The 17,387-nt window shown below is 48.0% G+C and overlaps 1 protein-coding gene across 3 annotated transcripts; it reads right to left on the bottom strand.

The window, feature by feature from the left end:
- Positions 1–822: 822 nt before the first annotated feature.
- Positions 823–3,718, bottom strand: C1H16orf54 (chromosome 1 C16orf54 homolog). Of its 3 annotated transcripts, none has more exons than XM_006977065.4 (2): positions 3,559–3,718; positions 823–2,654 (listed from the first exon to the last, which is right to left on the bottom strand). In XM_006977065.4, exon 2 carries the CDS (start codon positions 2,611–2,613, stop codon positions 1,936–1,938), a length of 678 nt encoding a protein of 225 aa, XP_006977127.1. In that variant the 5' UTR covers positions 2,614–2,654; positions 3,559–3,718; the 3' UTR covers positions 823–1,935. The 3 variants fall into 3 exon arrangements, with proteins under 3 accessions (XP_006977127.1, XP_076408980.1, XP_015851423.1); XM_076552865.1 differs by having other exon boundaries at positions 3,554–3,701; XM_015995937.3 differs by having other exon boundaries at positions 3,566–3,701.
- Between the last annotated feature and the right edge of the window lie 13,669 nt (positions 3,719–17,387).

Raw genomic sequence — 17,387 nt, 5'->3', positions numbered from 1 at the left:
TATAATACCTTCCCCTCCAGTTTCACAGCTGGAGACTCCTAATAAAGCACCTGTTCACCTCTGGACTCTCTTATTGTATAGCGAGTATGAGAGACCCCCCCCCTCCAAAAAAAAATACAGAAACCGCTCTTCTGACGTCTCCAAGTGGATGGTAACAGGGTCAGGTCAGGATTCAGGAGCCCTGCCTAGGTTTGCCTTCTACACCACAGTGCCTCTCCTGGGTTCTTGTGATGTAGATGGACAAGCTCCACATCTTGCACCTTCTGTTTCCCCGGAACTGTTCACTCCTTACAGGCAGAAGCCAAAGCTCAGTCAGTCCTGTTAGCGGAGGGCAAATGAGAAATGACTGTTTCTCCAGCTCATGAGTCAGATGAGCAGGAACCCCTCCCTTCCGTCCTCTGCCCGTCCCACTTGTCCTTTCTTTCCTTTGAGACAGGGGTTTACTAACTAACCCAGACTGGCCTTGAACTTGGGGTCCTCCTGCCTCAGCCTCCAGAGTGCTGGGATTTCAGGTATGTGCCACCTCTTTTAACTAGGAGCAGAATTTGAGGTCAATAGATCCAGTAAGCTACATTGTCTCCTTAGAAATTCATTGTCTACATTGTATTTATTTTCATGTTTTTTTTTTTGTTGTTGTTTTTCCGAGTCAGGTTCCAATGTAGGTTGGCTAGCCTGAAAATCACAGAGATCCACCTGCCTCAGCTTTCTGTGTGCTGGGATTAAAGGCATGCACTAGCATGCCTGGTTTATTTCCATGGCATCTTTTACTTCTGGAGAGTAATACTGATTTTCCATTTATAGAGGCCATACCAAAAAAAGAGATTCTTTTTAAAACAAATTTATTAAGCAAATAGTGAACCGATTTAAGTAAAAATATAAAGTAAATAATAAAGCAAGAGGTAAACTGATATGGCAGGATCTTCATAGTCTTGACTGAAGGTTGGGAGCTCAGATTTCTGGGGACTGGAAACTCCATTGCTATTCCCACTGCTGTCCCTCTCCTAAAGGGGAAGGCAGCTGGTGAGCCCATGGATATGTGGGGCTCCGTTTCCATGGGATGGAGCGTTATAAGTGAGTGTGTCTTGTAGCAAGCCTGCCTCTCTGGACCACTCCAGCAAGCTGGAGGGCACGATGGCGGAGGCTGGGTTTGGGAGTTTCCCTTCTCCGGGACAATCTTCACTTCCATATTGGAACAGACTCGGTTCTTTCTAGTCCAGGCTTGCTCTACCATGGAATAATAGAACTCCGCGTTCTAGGATGTGTGCAGCCACAAGCCAATGAATGGACAGAGGGGGCCTCTTGATCCTTGGAGTCTGTGCCTCAATTCTAGGCAAGAGGTGGCCTCTCCAGCTTGGCTCAGCAAATTCCACGTTGCCATTTAGTGGACAAAGCCAAGGTTTGTATGTTGGCAAAGACTCCGCCTGGACTTGGCCCCTCTTTGGCTGGAGGGCCTTGCAGTGGTTGGTTAGAATGGCTGGGCGCAGATAAAGGTCTGTGTCTCTGGAGAGCAAGATTCCTGCCCTCTCCTGCCCACATGATTGACACACAATCGCCAGTTCTGGGCTGTTGGTCAGCATCCCACACAGGACCTCTTCGTTCTGATATGGTGGCTTAGGTAAATGTGTACCCTGACATGCCATCTTGAAGCCTTCTGGCTCACAGCCAACGAGCCTTGCCTCCAGTTCTCAGAGTCACAACCTGGGCAGTTTAACCAAAGCTGCGCTTTAGTGCGAGCCATGGAGCCATGGTGCACAGTCTGTCCACACTCTCAGCCTGCCCACCAGCCAGGTGCCAAAGGTAGAAATCTTCACACAAAAGGCCCTAGGCTCTAGGCAGGGCCCAGAGACACATCGAGAGTGAGGTCCAGGCCTGAGGTTGGAGCCGACCCCTTTCAGCCCCTGAGGTGGGAGGCTAGTCTTAACAGGCTCTGAAGATTCAGAAGCTCACACTGGTCCGGCCTTCCCTCTTCCAGAACGCTGAGATCTGCTCCAGGGTGACCCGAGGCTGGAGACCCCAGTCAGGTTCAGGGCTCCCTTGCCTCATCCTCCAGGCCTTGGGGCTCCCGATCTGCATTCCAACCTCCAGCCTCGTCTCAGGCTCAACCCAGCTCACTAGGCCTGTGGCATGGAGCCTCTCCTCTTGGGTTTGAGGTCTCCAGAAGGTGCTCTGGGTTGGGCCTTCTGGTGGGGTCTGGGGAACTAAGGGGCAGGGAGAAGAGTGTGGGATTGTAGGGGCTGGTGGAGCCGTTGCTCTGCCCTCCAAGGTTCCCCCAGGAGTCGGGGGATCTGGAGCCCTGTCCATCAGCAGGGGTATGGAGGACCCATACCAGTCCTCAGAGCGCTCCCGGGCGCTGCTTGTGGGCTCAATCCACAGCTCTCCTCCGGGGCGCCATACTAGGGTGGGTGCTTGCTTGCTGGGGTCCGGGTTCGGGCGGCGGAACAGGCGTTCGGCCAGTACGGCAGTAGTCACGATGAAGAAAGCGGCAAGGGAGGCCAGGCCCAGCATGATGGGAATACAGGGGCCACACGGGAGTACTGCCCACAAGGCCAGCTCCGCTGGAGGCTCTGGCAGCCCCTCCGTCTGCCCTGAGGGCTGATCCGGAGTTGGAGACATCTGGGAGACCCAGTGGTGAGGAGAGACAGCGAATGTCTCCGCTAAGAGAAGGGAAGGGAACCAGTGAGAGGGGATCCTGTGTCCTGGAAAGAGATTCAGCCCAGTTCTAACAACTTGACCTCCTCACAGGATGGGACAGTGGGGGACCGCATCTTGACTGGAGCTGCGAATCATGGGCCTTCTATTTAAACTGTAATTTCACTTCAGGGCCTCCGAGACAGACTGCGTGTGTGTGTGTGTGTGTGTGTGTGTGTGTGTGTGTGTGTGTGTGTGTGTGTGCTGGTGCACTATCAGTTTGGCTCTTCTAATCGAGGATGGGTGGCAAAGCTAGAGAGGAGCAAAGGGGACCCAGAGAGGACAAGAGCAAGCTGGGGGGTCGGGGAGGCTGGAGAACCAACGAGCCCGGGAGGCTGGAGAACGAGCCGGGGAGGCTGGAGAACCGCGCTGAGGCTGGAGAACCCGCGCGAAGCTCCTCTGCACAGCCACAGGCCTCACTTCCCCTCCCAGGCCCCCCGGGGTGACAGATCCAGGTCTAGGACTCTCAAGTCTTGCTTCAGTCCCAGAAGAAGTGGGGAGACAGACAGGGATGAGGGAAAGCCTCCCTGCTGGCCCGGTCCCGTCTGTGTCCCCTCTCTTTCAGCCACCTCGCCACTCTCCTTGGAGGTGACCCAGCTGTTGGCCCAGTTGTGTTGTGTTTTGTTTTTTAATTTTTTGGAGCTGAGGACCGAACTCAGGGCTTTGCTCTTGCGCTCTACCACTGAGCTAAATCCCCAACCCCCCTTGTGTTTTTGGCTGTCCTGGGACTGTGGGCTCCTAGCCAGCTTGTCCAGCTCTGCCCAGTCACTGGCCTGTCTGCCTCCCCTGTTGGTGTTTGCCCACATCTCTGCTACGAGCCCCCCCCCCCCGCGCCCCCATTTGCAGTTGCTTCTGACCCCCTCACCTCACCTCTCACCTGGAGTTAATCTTGGATTTCTCGGTCTTCAGAGCTGTTCTTCCCAATGCATGCCGGGAGGGTGTGTGTGGCTATCTGAACGGCTCTAGAGGGGCTGGCCTCAGAAGGCGGAAGGGAGGCTACCACCTGTTGCTGGGTGACTGTGCCCCAACTCTTCCTGCCCCCATAGAGTGTCTCCAAGGCAACCTGGGGATGTGGTCAGTGTGGTGAAGAAGCGCTTCCTGAGTAAGGTGGAGCCGGAAGGAGCAGCCACTCGGCTAAAGTTTGTCTCGCCCCATAGCCAAGCCCCAGACCCCACTTTCCCCCAGAGGTGGAGAAGACGACTGCCTCCGCAGCTCCCGGAGCACTCGGGTGCATCCTCCGCCTGCTCCTTGGAGGGTGTACAGTCCTTGTCCCGGGCAGGGTCCTCTGCAAGCCTGTGCTGCCAATCTAGCCCCCCCACACACACACACACCGCTCTTACTTCATCCAGCTGCCTCGTACTTCTCATTTTGTTTTGTCTGAGACAGGGACTCAAGATGTAGCCCAGGTTGGCCTTGAATCCTCCCATTCTAGCCTTCGGAGTGCTAGAATTTCAGTCCCCAGCCACCATACTGGTCTCATGTCTCCATTACTTCTGATGCCCAATATAGTGTAACTACTACGAGACTAACTGTCACCTGGCATTGCTTAGGCCACCTTTGCGTTTGTGTATGTAGTGCTTGCACGTGTGTGTGAAGACCTCTGGGTCTATGTCATGCCTACTTAACTGACTTTCATCCTGTTTTTTATTTTATGTGTTCGGGTGTTTTGCTGGCATGTATGTAAGTGCACCATAAGCATGCCTGGTGTTCAAGGAGGCCAGAAGAGGACATCAGATCAGATCTCTTACAAGTTGAATGACAGACAGTTGTGAGCCACTTTGTAGATGCTAGGGATTGAACCCAGGTCCTCTGCAAGAGCATCAAATGCTCTTAACCGCTGAACCATCTTTCCAGCTTCCAACTTAACCTTTTTTGTTTTGTTTTGTCTTTTTGAGACAGGGTTTCTCTGTGTAGTTTTGTGCCTTTCCTGAAACTCACTCTGTAGCCCAGGCTGGCCTTGAACTCACAGAGATCTGCCTGATCTGTCTCCTGAGTACTGGGATTAAAGGCATGTGTCCCTGCTGCCAGGCTCCAACTTATCTTTTTTTCCCCCCTTTTATTTTATTTTACAATACCATTCAGTTCTACATATCAGCCACAGGTTCCCCTGTTCTTCCAACTTATCTTTTAAAGACAGGGTCTCTCTCTCTCTAACACTGAGCTCATTGATTCTTCAAAAATGGTTGCCTAGTGAGCACCAAAGGTCTTCTCTGCTTCCCCAGCTTGAGATCACAGGTGCACAGTGCTGTGCCCAGCTTTTTAAAGTCGACACTAAGGCCTGAACTCAGGTCCATGTGCTTGTCGACCAGCACTTCGACGGAGCCGTCGCCCTCCCTCCCCTCCTCTTTCTTCACTTCTTCCTTTTTGGGGGGAAGGAGGGCGTTGGTTTGTACATTTGTTTGTGGGTGGTGCTCATGCTAAGCAAGCACATTGCCACAGCTCTATACCACCAGCCTTTCAACGTAAGTCTCATCCATTTGTTTCAAGACAGGGTCTCACTGTTTATTACTTCTAGCTTGAAATGCTCTGTGTTGGCCTCAAAATTGTAGCAGTCTCCCAGCTGCCTCCCTGGTGCTGGGGTGACAGGGTTGTATCACTACACCTACAACCTTTCAATTTTCATTCACATTAAGAAGTTATTTAGTAAGTCAGGTGGTGGTGGCACACCTTTAATCCCAGCATTCGAGAGGCAGAGACAAACAGATCTCTGAGTTTAAGGCCAGCCTGGTCTATAGAGTAAATTCTAGGACAGCCAGGGCCCCACAGAGAAACCCTGTCTCAAGAAACAAAAAAAAAAGTTCTTTATTGTGTTATGTGTATATGTGTATGCGCACATGCCACCATGCACACTCGGAGGTCAGAGGACACCTTGGGAAAGTCAATTCTTGACTTCTACCAAATCAACCCTAGGATAGAAGTCAGGTCCCGCAGGCTTGACAGCAGGTACACTCACCCACTGAATCATTTGCCTTCCCAACACATCTCAACAGTTTGGTTGGTTTTGTTTTGTTTTGATTTTTGTTTATTTAGTTTTGCAAAGTCCCATCCATTTAATCTGAAAGACTACAAAAACACACTGACACTTGGCAGCCAGTGTGGGAGCACCTATTTCCACATAGGACCTGAGAAAGCTTTTTAAAAAGTTCCAAAGCTGAAAACATGGAGCCAGACACAGCTTCCTCGTACCACAGTCTCTCAGGTGGGCCTCAGTTGTCAGTGCGGAGTCATGCAGTGGGTTTAAGGCTTGGCTCGTGTGGTCAGAGAAGGCTACAGGCATGCAGCAGTCCGGACCTAGAAAACCTCTAAACAGATACAGTAAGAAAAGGAGTGTAGACAGTCATAGAAAAAATAGTTTAAAAATAACAAAGTCTTTAAAGAAAGAGTAAAATAATATAAAAAGAATGAGCCACATAAGGATGGGCAATACACAGGGTGTCTAGATCCTGTATGGTGCTTTGCTGACTTTGAATTTTTTAAATGCTAATGTAAAAAAAATAACTGCTGAGAGACACTGGATTATGGAAACTGTTAAATTAAACCAACCTATGTGTTTTAAGGATGTCTTAACTTCAGAATGGAAGTCAGAAAATGTCTTGCATTGGGGGTGAGGTTGTGCCCTTGTTTCCATAGGAAAACAAAAAGCTATGGATTCCTTCAAAATTAATGAGGATCAGATTTGATTGAGGGAAAAAGACCTCCTAAAAATCTTGGCTACAGACATAGAGGGAAAAAGCCAAGAAAGACTACAGGACAGATGAAGTATATGCTGATCCCTCATCATGGGAACAGCTCTGAGACTGGATGAGACATGACAAATCTTGTTGGCTACAGAGTCCTCATGACTTATTATTATATGCCATCCTTTCATGTGGCATGGGCAGAGGTTTGGTTATACAGTCCAAGCAGACTTATAAAGTTAGCAGATGCCTTTTACTTGCTCAAACATAAAAGAAAAAATCATCTTCAGCCGACTTGTGCATACCGCACATTCTATACTTGTGTTAATACAGGTATATATGTTACTTTTTAAAGTCTGTGTGTTTTCAGAAAAAAAAAAAAAAAAAAAAAGACCAGACACCAATAAAGACAAATATCCCAGGGATCCAGCCTCTCAGAATGCCTCTGTTGCAGTTTCCTCAAAATTCAACATCCAAAACAACTTCAAAGCTGCCAGCTGAGATGGTCTAGCCTCACAGACTACTTTAGCCAGGACTTCAGATAAGCCCTGCACTTTCCCATCACACAGAGACCGGACAACAAATGATACAGCTAGCCCTCCCAGAACCTGATCATTATCCCAATTTTCTCGGGGCCCCCTAAGGATGCTGTCACCCCCGGACTGCAGGAAGTAGTCTAGAGAACACAGTGCTCACATTCCCAGGAGGTGGCCTGGGTGGTTTTCGGTCATTTGGTGGGTTATGGATGTTTATCGTTGTTTAGGGGTTGGTTGCAATTGTTACTGGTCATGGTAAGGGAGGAAACTAAGCAAGGGAGGTTAGATTCAAGGATCTCTTCCTTAAAAGACAAAAGGGGATAAAGGAATGATGGGATAAAAGGGCAGACTATTGAATCTACTTTAAACTAAAAAGCAACTATTAATCTCAAATATTTTATATTTGTATGGATTTTTGTATATTGATATAAAGTTAAGATTATTTTGTTAGAAAATACTCTATATCTTTCCACACTTGTTTAAGATATTTTTGTATATTGATACAAATTTAAGCTTATTATTGTTATACTTTATATATATACATATATATATACATATATATATTTATATTATTTTTTAAGGTATTGTACCTATGCAGCTCATTTAAGAATGTAATGTAAAGATTTAGTCCTTGAAAGCTATTTAGGATAATAAAGAAATACAGATTAATAGTTAGTCATTTATGACTATCAAACTTATAGTCATATTAGGTATGTTTTCAAGGTCATAGAGAGATATATTTTAGGTAGGTGATCTTCAAACACTTTAGAGATCTACAGAATATGGCATTTAAAATGTGTTAATAACATAAAGCTTTTCTTGACAGTGAGACATATCTGATCTTGGCAGCACCAATTTACTTCAAAAAGGATGATGGGCATCGAAGACCCTCCAATTGGAGTTTACTTTCTTTGTGGCAAAAAAGCTAGCCACTTGGGCAAGAAACTGCCCTTGCCTCAACTGCTGACAGTGCCTTAACTCACAGACTCTACCCACCCAAGCATGCAAGTGTTTCTGAAAGGAAACAGGAAGTTACTCAATGAATATCTGCAGCAGTGGCCTCTGGCCGCTTGGGAAGTATGGACAGAGGGCTGCTCCTGATGTAGGTGTTCAGGGATGAGTCTGACGAGGCTTAGAACCAGCGGGAGAAAGAAACCTGGTCTCTCCACTGATTAAGGAACTGGGGTGTGCTTGCCATTCGCTGAGCTAACCAAGGCTGTTGATGCCTCAAATCCTGTCGTTGGTGCTCTTCAGTCTCAAGTCTGTGATAGCGTTTTAAATGTGGTCCATAGGGACCAGAAAGGTGGCTCAGCAGTTAAAATGACGATTCCTTCAGAGGGTCTAGGTTTGATTCCCAGACCCTCCTGGTGGCTCACAACTCTCTGACCACAGTCGCTGGGGCGTCTGGCATCCGTTTCTGGCCTCCACAGGTAACACACACACACACACACACACACACACACACACGGTATACTGATATGTATGCAGGTAAAACACTTATACATGCAAACTAAAAATTAAGAGAAAAGTATTTTTTTAAGTGTGGTTCAGAGCTGGGTATGGTGGCAAATGCCTGTCATCCCAGCACTTGGGAGGCTGAGGCAGGAGGGTGACAAGTTCCAGGCCTGACTGGGCTACACCGTTAGAGCCTGTCTTTTCCTTTTAACTTTTAATTACTATTATTGTATCTGTGTGTGAGCACACATGCCATGGTATTTGTGTGGAGAGATCAGAGGATACTTTGTGGGAATCGGCTCGTTCCCCTCTATCATGTAAGTCTTGGGGATTGAACTCAGGAGGTGAGACTTGGAGGCAAGTGCTCTGTGCTGGCTAGTTTACGTCAACTTGATCAAGCTGGAGTCATTTTGGAAGTGGGAATCTAGATTAAGAAAATGCCATCACTAGATGGGTTTGTGGGCAAGCCTGTGGTATTTTTTCCTGATTGATGGTTGATGTGAGATAGCCCAGCTTATTGTCGGTGGTGCCATCCCTGGGCTGGTGGTCCTGGGTGCTATAAAAAGGCAGGATGAATAAGCCATGAAGAGCAAGCCAGTAAGCAGCACCCCTCCATGGCCTCTGTATCAGCTCCTGCCTCCAGATTCCTGCCTGGAGTTCCTACCCTGACTTCCCTCAGTGATGAACTACAAACTACAAACTACAAGCCGAAATAAACTTTCCTCCTTGACTTCCTTTTGGTCATGGTGTTTATCACAGTCATGGAAATCCTAAATAAGACCACCCTATCCACTGAGCTGTCCCACCGGCCCTGAGACCCCATCTTAAAAACAGCAGCAAAAGATAGATGTTCAGGTACATCTCAGACGAAGAAAGTCAGAACTTCTTGGTGGGATCCAGGGGTTAGGGTTGTAGCTTGAGTTTTTCTGCCTTGCCCACAGTCAGGACAAATCTTTGTCACCCGCCAGTCCCACAGCCGCTCAGACCCAACCAAGTAAACACAGAGACTTATATTGCTTACAAATTGTATGGCCGTGGCAGGCTTCTTGCTAACTGTTCTTTTATCTTAAATTAATCCATTTCCATAAATCTATACCTTGCCATGTGGCTGGTGGCTTCCCGGTGACTTCACATGCTGCTGGTCATGGCGGCGGCTGCAGCCAGTCCTTCTGCCTTCCTGTCCTTTTATTTCTCCTCTCTGTTAGTCCCGCCTATCCTTCCTGCCTAGCCACAGCCGATCAGGTTTTATTTATTGATCAATCAGAACAACTTGACATACAGACCATCCCCCAGCACAGCCAAGTGCAGACCATCTCAGACACCTGCACTCAGGCCCATGGTCCTAATCATCCTCTATGCGGACCTGCTGGGTAACGCCACAAAGAACCCAAGAAGGGCTCCCACAGGATATACAGAACATCCCACAGCATAGGGTGTTATTGTAACTGGCCTCCAGACCTTAGCACAACTGACTCCATGGTGGAAGTACCATCCAGGCTGTAAAACACAGCACACAGACAGCACCACCTGCGAAAACTAAAACAAAGACCTAATCCATCAAAGTCCATGGTTCTGGGAAAGTCTCTAAATGTACTAACCTTGCCTTTTGGCTTCTGTGGTTCCACTTCTGGCTAACTGTTCTTGTTGACTGAAGTATGCCAACCCAGGACACGGTTTTTGTGCTTAAAAGCTCACCGTAAGAAAGGTTTCATACAACATCGGGATTCCAAATACCCAGTGTAGTCTCTGGTCAACCAATAAAGACTTTCTATTGGCTTAAACCCATGTTCAAGCAGTCTTCTCTGGGGGATACCCCAGAACATTATAAGGTGTTCCACCCGATTCCTATGTGCAGCCAAGGTGAAGAGTCATTGTTCTGGTCTGTATCCCCGACGGGTCCCACAGCTTCCACCCCACTGGACGGACTAGCATCTGTTTGAGGAGATGTCTTTCTGATGGGTGCAGCTCCACTTCACGACACCTTCTTTAGCTTCCGGTTCCTTTTCTCCTGCATTGAACGACTCACTCTTTTTAGTTTGTTTGTTTGCTTGAGACAGGGTTTCTCTGTGTACCTCTGCCTGTCCTGGAACTCGCTCTGTAGACCAGGCTGGCCTTGAACTCACAGAGATCCGTCTGCCTCTGCCTCCTGAGTGCTGAGACTAAAGGTGAGCGCCACTGCTGCCCGGCAGATGACTCACTCTCGATGGACCCATTGTTTTGTTTGTTTGTTTTTGGTTTTTGAGGTAGTGTCTCTCTGTGAAACACTGGCTGGCATCAGATGTGCAGTTCTTTTGCCTTTGACTTTTGAGGGCTAAGATTGTAGGTTCATGCTACCACACCCAGCTTTAACAAATGTTTCCTCCTAATGTTGGAGACATAGACCAAGGCCTTGCACATGCTTGGCCAGCATTCCACCACTGAGCTACATCCCAGATGTCCTTGGAATATAGAACGACTAAACGGCTCTCTGAGGGACCAGATGTGTTACATGTAAAAGCTGGCAGCCATTGGTGGCTCTCTCTTGCATTTGTGGGCAGAGAAGTGGAAGAAATATCAGGGTTCATAGAAGAGTTCTGGGGCTATTCATAACTCTGAACATGAGTTCCAGGTTCCTCCTGACATCCAGGTAGAATCCCTCCTTTGAGTTCCTGGGTCTTCTAGTAACCCATTTCCCTGTGTGCTAAGTAGTTTGAATTGGGTTTCTGAGGTTTTCATTAGTTCATTTTGGAGGTGTGTGTGTGTGTGTGTGTGTGTGTGTGTGTGTGTGTGTACTAATAAAGCCCCGGCTAGTCTCAAACTAACTACATCAGAAGGCTATGCACTCCTGATCCTCCTGCCTCTACCTCTCAAGTGTGCTCTATATTAATTTTTTTAGATTTATTTATTTATTTTATTTTATGGTATGAGCAGAGCCAGAAGTTTCTCCAGTCCTGCCTAGCCCCGCAGTTGAGACAAATCTCTTCCATCTGCATCCTGCAGCCTCTTGGTCCCAAGTAAACACACAGAGGCTTATGTTATTTACAAACTGTATGGCCTATGAGTCAGGCTTCTTGTTAGCTAGCTCTTATAACTTAACCCATTTCTATTAATCTATATGTTGCCACATGGCTGTGGCGTTACTGGTCTGCTGACATCTTGTTGCTCCTTTGGCAGCGGGCTGGAGTCTCTCCCAACTCCATCCTTCTTCATCTCTTTAGTTTGAATGTACCACCAAACCCTATCCTCCCCTGCCACAGGCCAATGAAGCTTTATTTATCAACCAATCAGAGCAACACATATTCACAGCCTACAGAAAGATATCCTACAGCATACAAGTGTTTGGCCTGTATGCATATATGTGTACCAAGTGCATGCCTGGTGCCATAGAGGTCAAAAGAAGGCATCTGACCCTCTGGAAGTGGAGATATAGGTGTTTGTGACCCATTGTGTGCATACTGGGAACCAACCTGGGTCCTCTGCAAGGGCGACAAGTGCTCTTAACCACTGAGAATCTCTCTAACCACCGTCTCTTGTTCTGAATTTAAACCAGTAAGTGCTGATTTGTAAATCCTAGGACTCTTTCTGCCAGACTGCCGTTCAAGTCCACGCCATCTTCCCTAGACTCCAGAGCAGAACTTCCAGTTCGCGCCCACAGGTCACTCAGAGGCAGTAAGCAGAAGAGGGCCGTGAGAAGGCTGAGCAGGCAAAGGCCCTGCCACTGAGCCTGACTGGCTGAGCTCGATCCCAGAAATCACATGATGGAAAGAGAGAACCAATTCCCAGAAGCTGTTCTCTGGCCTCCGTGTGCTCACTGTGGTGGACACACATGGGCACACACACACAGAGTAAATAAAAATTTAAAAATAGCTTTATTATTTATCACGCAGTTCATTTCTTTTCTTGTGCTTTTCTATGTTGTGTAATATTTCATCATAAAAAGTCTTGGGACGACTCACCATTTCCTCTCTCTAAGCCCGTTCTTGCTGTTTATTTGAACGAGCAGCATTGTGACCTGTGTAATTTGCAAAGACAGAAATATGAAAGATATCCAAGCTCTCCACCTTCTTTACCAGCCTCCTGGTCCAGGTGGTGACGTGGAAACTACCTGTAATAGGGTATGTTCCTCTTCCCGTGTCTCTTTCCACAGCCTCCCTGTGTGGCTCCCTCTCTCTCCTCTCTTTTCCATCTTGGTCTTTTCCAAAGTAATCTTTGTAGAGACAGATCCTGGGACAGAGAACTGACTCAGTGGGTAAAGGCACTTGCCACCAAGTCCGATCACCCAAGTTCCATCCTCAGGACCCACGTGGTAGAAGGAGAGAACTAATTCTCCCAAGCTGTCCTCTGATTTCTACACATGTGCAAAGGCACATATGTACCCATGCACATAAATAAATACATACGATAAAACTTTTTAAAAAATAGACCTACTCTCATTCTCTCCTTATTTTAAAATGAGAACTCATTCCTGCCAATAAGATGGAGTTAAATTTCTCCCCTTAAACACAGATCCTTTATAATCTGTCACTAAACCCAGCTCTCCAGCCTTAACAGGTATTTACACTGTGCCTTCACATCAGTCTCTGAATTCATTGTTTGGCTTCCTTCTACATGTACTTATCTCCCCATCCACAGGAACTTGGTACTACCAGGTGGGGACATACAGTATTACCACCCTTCCTCTTTTAAAGCAAGTTCTTGCTATGTGGCCCACAGTGGCCTTTGTCTTAGCCAGGGTTTCTATTGCTATGAAGAGACGCCATGACCACAGCAACTCTTATAAAGGAAAACATTTAACTGGGTGATTAAAGTCTCAGAAGTTTAGTGCATTTTCATCGTGGCGGGACATGGTTGTCGGCAGGCAGACATGGTGCTGGATGGATAAGGACTAAGAGTTCTAAATCTTGCCGGCATCAGGAAGTGAACTGAGACACTGAGCGTGGCTTGAGCATATATGAAATCTCAAAGCCCACCTCCGCAGTGACACGCTTCCTCCTACAGGCCCACATCCACTTCAACAAGGCCACGCCTCCTAATAGTGCCATCCCCTTTGGCGGTCATTTTCTTTCAATCCACCACAGCCTTGAACTCCAGATCCTGCATCCCCTCCACCCCTGTAGCTGGGATTAGAGGTGTTGCCCACCATGCCCATCAGACCTACCCTTGAGGCTGAAATGCCTGGTTCATTCTTGCTTGTCCATCAAGACTCAAATAAAACATCATGCTGTTTGAAAGAGGTCCTGGTTTCACCAAAGACTGATAAGAGACAGAGTTCCCCCTGTACTGGACAGAATGGGGATGAAAGGAAGGTTCCAGGAGTTAGGTGATGCTTATCTGCCCATTCCAGGTCTCCTACAAAACAACTCCATATCTGGGCTTGATTCAAGAAAATTATCCTGGGTTTCCAAAAAAAAATTCAGTCATGTTCATCAGCAAAGACATGATGCTGTAAGAGGAGCTGGATATCTAAATCTTCAGATGAGAAGTCAACATGAATGCAGTGTGTGTTCACGAGTGTGCTCCCACCTCTGTGTATGTGCATGAGTGCACTCCCACCTCTGTGTATGTGCATGAGTGTGCTCCCATCTCTGTACATGCATGAGTGTGCTCCCACCTCTCTGTGTATGTGCATGAGTGTGCTCCCATCTCTGTGTATGTACATGAGTGTGCTCCCACCTCTGTGTATGTGCATGAGTGTGCTCCCATCTCTGTATGTGCATGAGTGTGCTCCCACCTCTGTGTATGTGCATGAGTGTGCTCCCACCTCTGTGTATGTGCATGAGTGTGCTCCCACCTCTGTGTATGTGCATGAGTGCACTCCCACCTCTGTGTATGTGCATGAGTGTGCTCCCACCTCTGTGTGTACATGAGTGTGCTCCCATCTCTGTATGTGCATGAGTGTGCTCCCACTTCTGTGTATGTGCATGAGTGTGCTCCCATCTCTGTGTGTGCATGAGTGTGCCCCCACCTCTCTGTGTGTGGCATGTGTTTGTGCTTTCATGTGCCCAGGGTACCAGGATCTCTGGTGACCCCAGACGAATGAGGCTGCAGATGAAGGGCAGCCATGGCCGCGCCGTGAAGGAAGCCAGGCAGCCTTCAGGTGAAAGCTCTGCTGCCTGAGTCAGGCTTCTCTGATGCATATGACCAAATACCCAAGAAAAGCACTTAAAAGAGGAAGCAGTCATCTGGCTCTTGGCTTTATAGGACACATCATCATGGTGTGTGTTTGAAGGTGGGAATGGTAAAATAGTTCACATCAAGGCATCAGGAAAGGAGAGGATACAGGAGGGGCCAGAGCTAAACATAGCCTTCGAGAACACTGCCACCGTGACCTACTTCCCCCCACCTCCTGCCTCTCACCACCTCCCAGGAACGCCTTCATATTATGATCCATCAGGGAACTGAGAAGGTCACAACCCTGGTCCTAATAACTCTGGCAACGCCCTGACAACATGCCCAGAGCTGTTCCTTCTTCTTATTTTTATTTTGATGATTCTTTTCTATTTTTTATGTGCATTGGTGTTTTGCTTGCATGTGTATCTGTGTGAGGGTGTCAGATCCTCTGGAACTGGAGTTACAGACAGTTGTGAGCTGCCATGTGGGTGCTGGGAATTGAACCCAGGTCCTCTGGAAGAGCAGCCAGTGCTCTTTTTTTTTTTCTTGGTGGTGGTCTGTACTTTTATTTCTGTTAGTTCTAGAATGTGGCTAAGGGAGATAGATATCTGATACCAGTGCTGAAAGGGGAGAAATGAGCAGCCAGTGCTCTTAACCTCTGAGCTACCTCCCCAGCCCTGAGCTGTTCCCTCTCAATCTCCTAAGGGATTCTTAATTCAACCAAGTTCACAATCAAGATTAACTTTCACACCACCCTTTGGGACCCCATCATTTAGGGAAGAACATAGGTTGTCGACCCTGATCTAGATTTTGGCCCCCTTGGCCACCACTAAAACTCTAAATTCAAACAGTTATGGATTGGGCTTCTACTCTGTATCAGACACCGGGTTCCAGCGAACGAGCAGACACACAGGCTGGGCACTCGGGGAGACAGCAGCAAAGCACTTGCAGGCAGAGTCTTGGCCTGCCGCCCTCCTCACACCTTAGCGACATAGCACTGCTCCGTGTGTGGCTCTCTTAGAAAGGTTCCCTGGATAAAGCCACACCAATATTTGGAAAGTGGACGACAGAGGAAGGCAGGTTTCCCTCAATGCAGTCTCTCACAACCCCTCTGAGGGAACAGAGGCGGAGGCCATGGTCCAGGACTCCACCCTGTTCAGTCAGAAGGCCCAGCTGGCACTTAGCGCCGTGACTTGGAGAAACCGAACCTTGGGAGCTGGGAGCTGCTCCGGGGGGTTTTAAATTGCTATTGCATTTTATTTACGTGTGTGTGCATATACATGTGAGTGTGCATGCCCACACACACACAGAGGTCAGAGGAGGTCAGGTGTCTTGCTTTATCACTCTCCATCTTATTCCCTTGAGGCATGTACCTTTCATTGAACCTGGCAGTAGACTGGTGGCCAAAAACCTCCAGCCATCCTCCTGGCCGTCCCCCGAACACCGAGTTTACAGGTGTGTGCACACTCGGCTTTTTACACAGGTTCTGGAGATCTGAACTCACAGCGAGCACTCTTACTCACTGACCCATCTTCCCAGCACAGCGTGAGATCTTTCGCTTGCTTTCATCCTCTGTGCTTGCTGACTAAGCCTGGAACTTTCCTTTCTTTGGCTTGGATCTTACTTCCCCAGTCTTCCCCTTCCTTGAAAGTCCTCTGCAGCCCTAAAGCAGAAGCTCAAGTTCTGAGGCCCCAGCAGAAGAAACGGGATGCTCCCCGGAAGAAGCAATTCACTGAGCTGAGTACGTGTGGGACAGCCTGTCCACATGCTGCTCATCACAGGCTAGTCATTCCAGACTTGGGCTTTCAGTGGTCAGGGCCTGGCCCTCTGACACACACAGTGCCATGCACGAGATGTTTCCAAAGCAGAAGAGGACTGAAGGGACCCCCACATGTGACAGCTTGACCGAACCAAGGCTCTTCCCCAATTTTGTTGGAGATGGATGCTCCAAAGAAATTATTCTTGGGGCCTGGCCAGGTGGCCCAGCAGTTAAGAGCACTTGATGCTCTTACAGAAGACCCAGCCTGTTGAGCAGCTCACACGGCCTGTAATGCCACCTTCAGAGGACTCACCATCTCCAGGCTCTCGGGCACCTGCACACAGACACACAGACACACAATTAAAAAGAAAGTCAATCTTAAGGAAACTGTAGGCTGGGCTGAGAGATGGCTCAGTAGTTACGTGGTTACGGGCGACTCACAACTTCCTGTAACTCCAGTTCCAAGAGACCTGATGCCCTCTTCTGGCCTCCTTGAGCACCAAACACACAAATGTAGCTCAGACAAGCATGCAGGCAAACACCTATATACATAAAAGAAAATATAGGTCAGATGTGGTAGCATGTGCCTTTAATCCCAGCACTTGGGAGGCAGATCCAGGTGGATGACTCGAATTCAAGGTCAGTCTGTAACACAAACAATAATAGGTCCAGCCTATATTGCAGAAGAGTCTACCAACCAGCTGAGGATTCATGTCTGAGGGATATTCAATGAATCTAAGCACACTGAGTTCTTTAGTCCATTCGCTTTATTCTTCTATGGCGATTCCATCTACACAGTTTCTTTTCTGCTCCCTTACTTAGCTCCTCTCGGTCCCTCCTGCTCTTGGTCCCTCCTGCTCTTGGTCCCTCCTGCTCTCGGTCCCTCCTGCTCTTGGTCCCTCCTGCTGTTCTCTCATCATTCCACCTAGTTCTTTCCAGCTCCGTTCTCATCTTTGTTCTTCTCCATCAATCCTATTCTACCCATGCTCTCCGAGAAGCAGCATATTTACCCACACAGTAATTCTTTGGTAAAGTAATTCGAAGCTTGAAGTTTTCAGGGTCTCAGAGAGAGGTGATAAGGACCCACACATAAAGCAATTAATTGTCAGCTTCCAATTACAACCCAAAAGGGGAGTGACTAAAGGGGAGTTCTCTGGTAGGGTCAACTAATGGCTAAGACCA

Source organism: Peromyscus maniculatus, chromosome 1, assembly GCF_049852395.1.
Source record: "Peromyscus maniculatus bairdii isolate BWxNUB_F1_BW_parent chromosome 1, HU_Pman_BW_mat_3.1, whole genome shotgun sequence".
In the NCBI taxonomy this organism is placed as follows: Eukaryota; Metazoa; Chordata; class Mammalia; order Rodentia; family Cricetidae; genus Peromyscus; species Peromyscus maniculatus.
The sequence above is the reverse complement of the archived record's forward strand: the minus strand, read 5'-3'. Positions and strand labels throughout refer to the sequence as shown.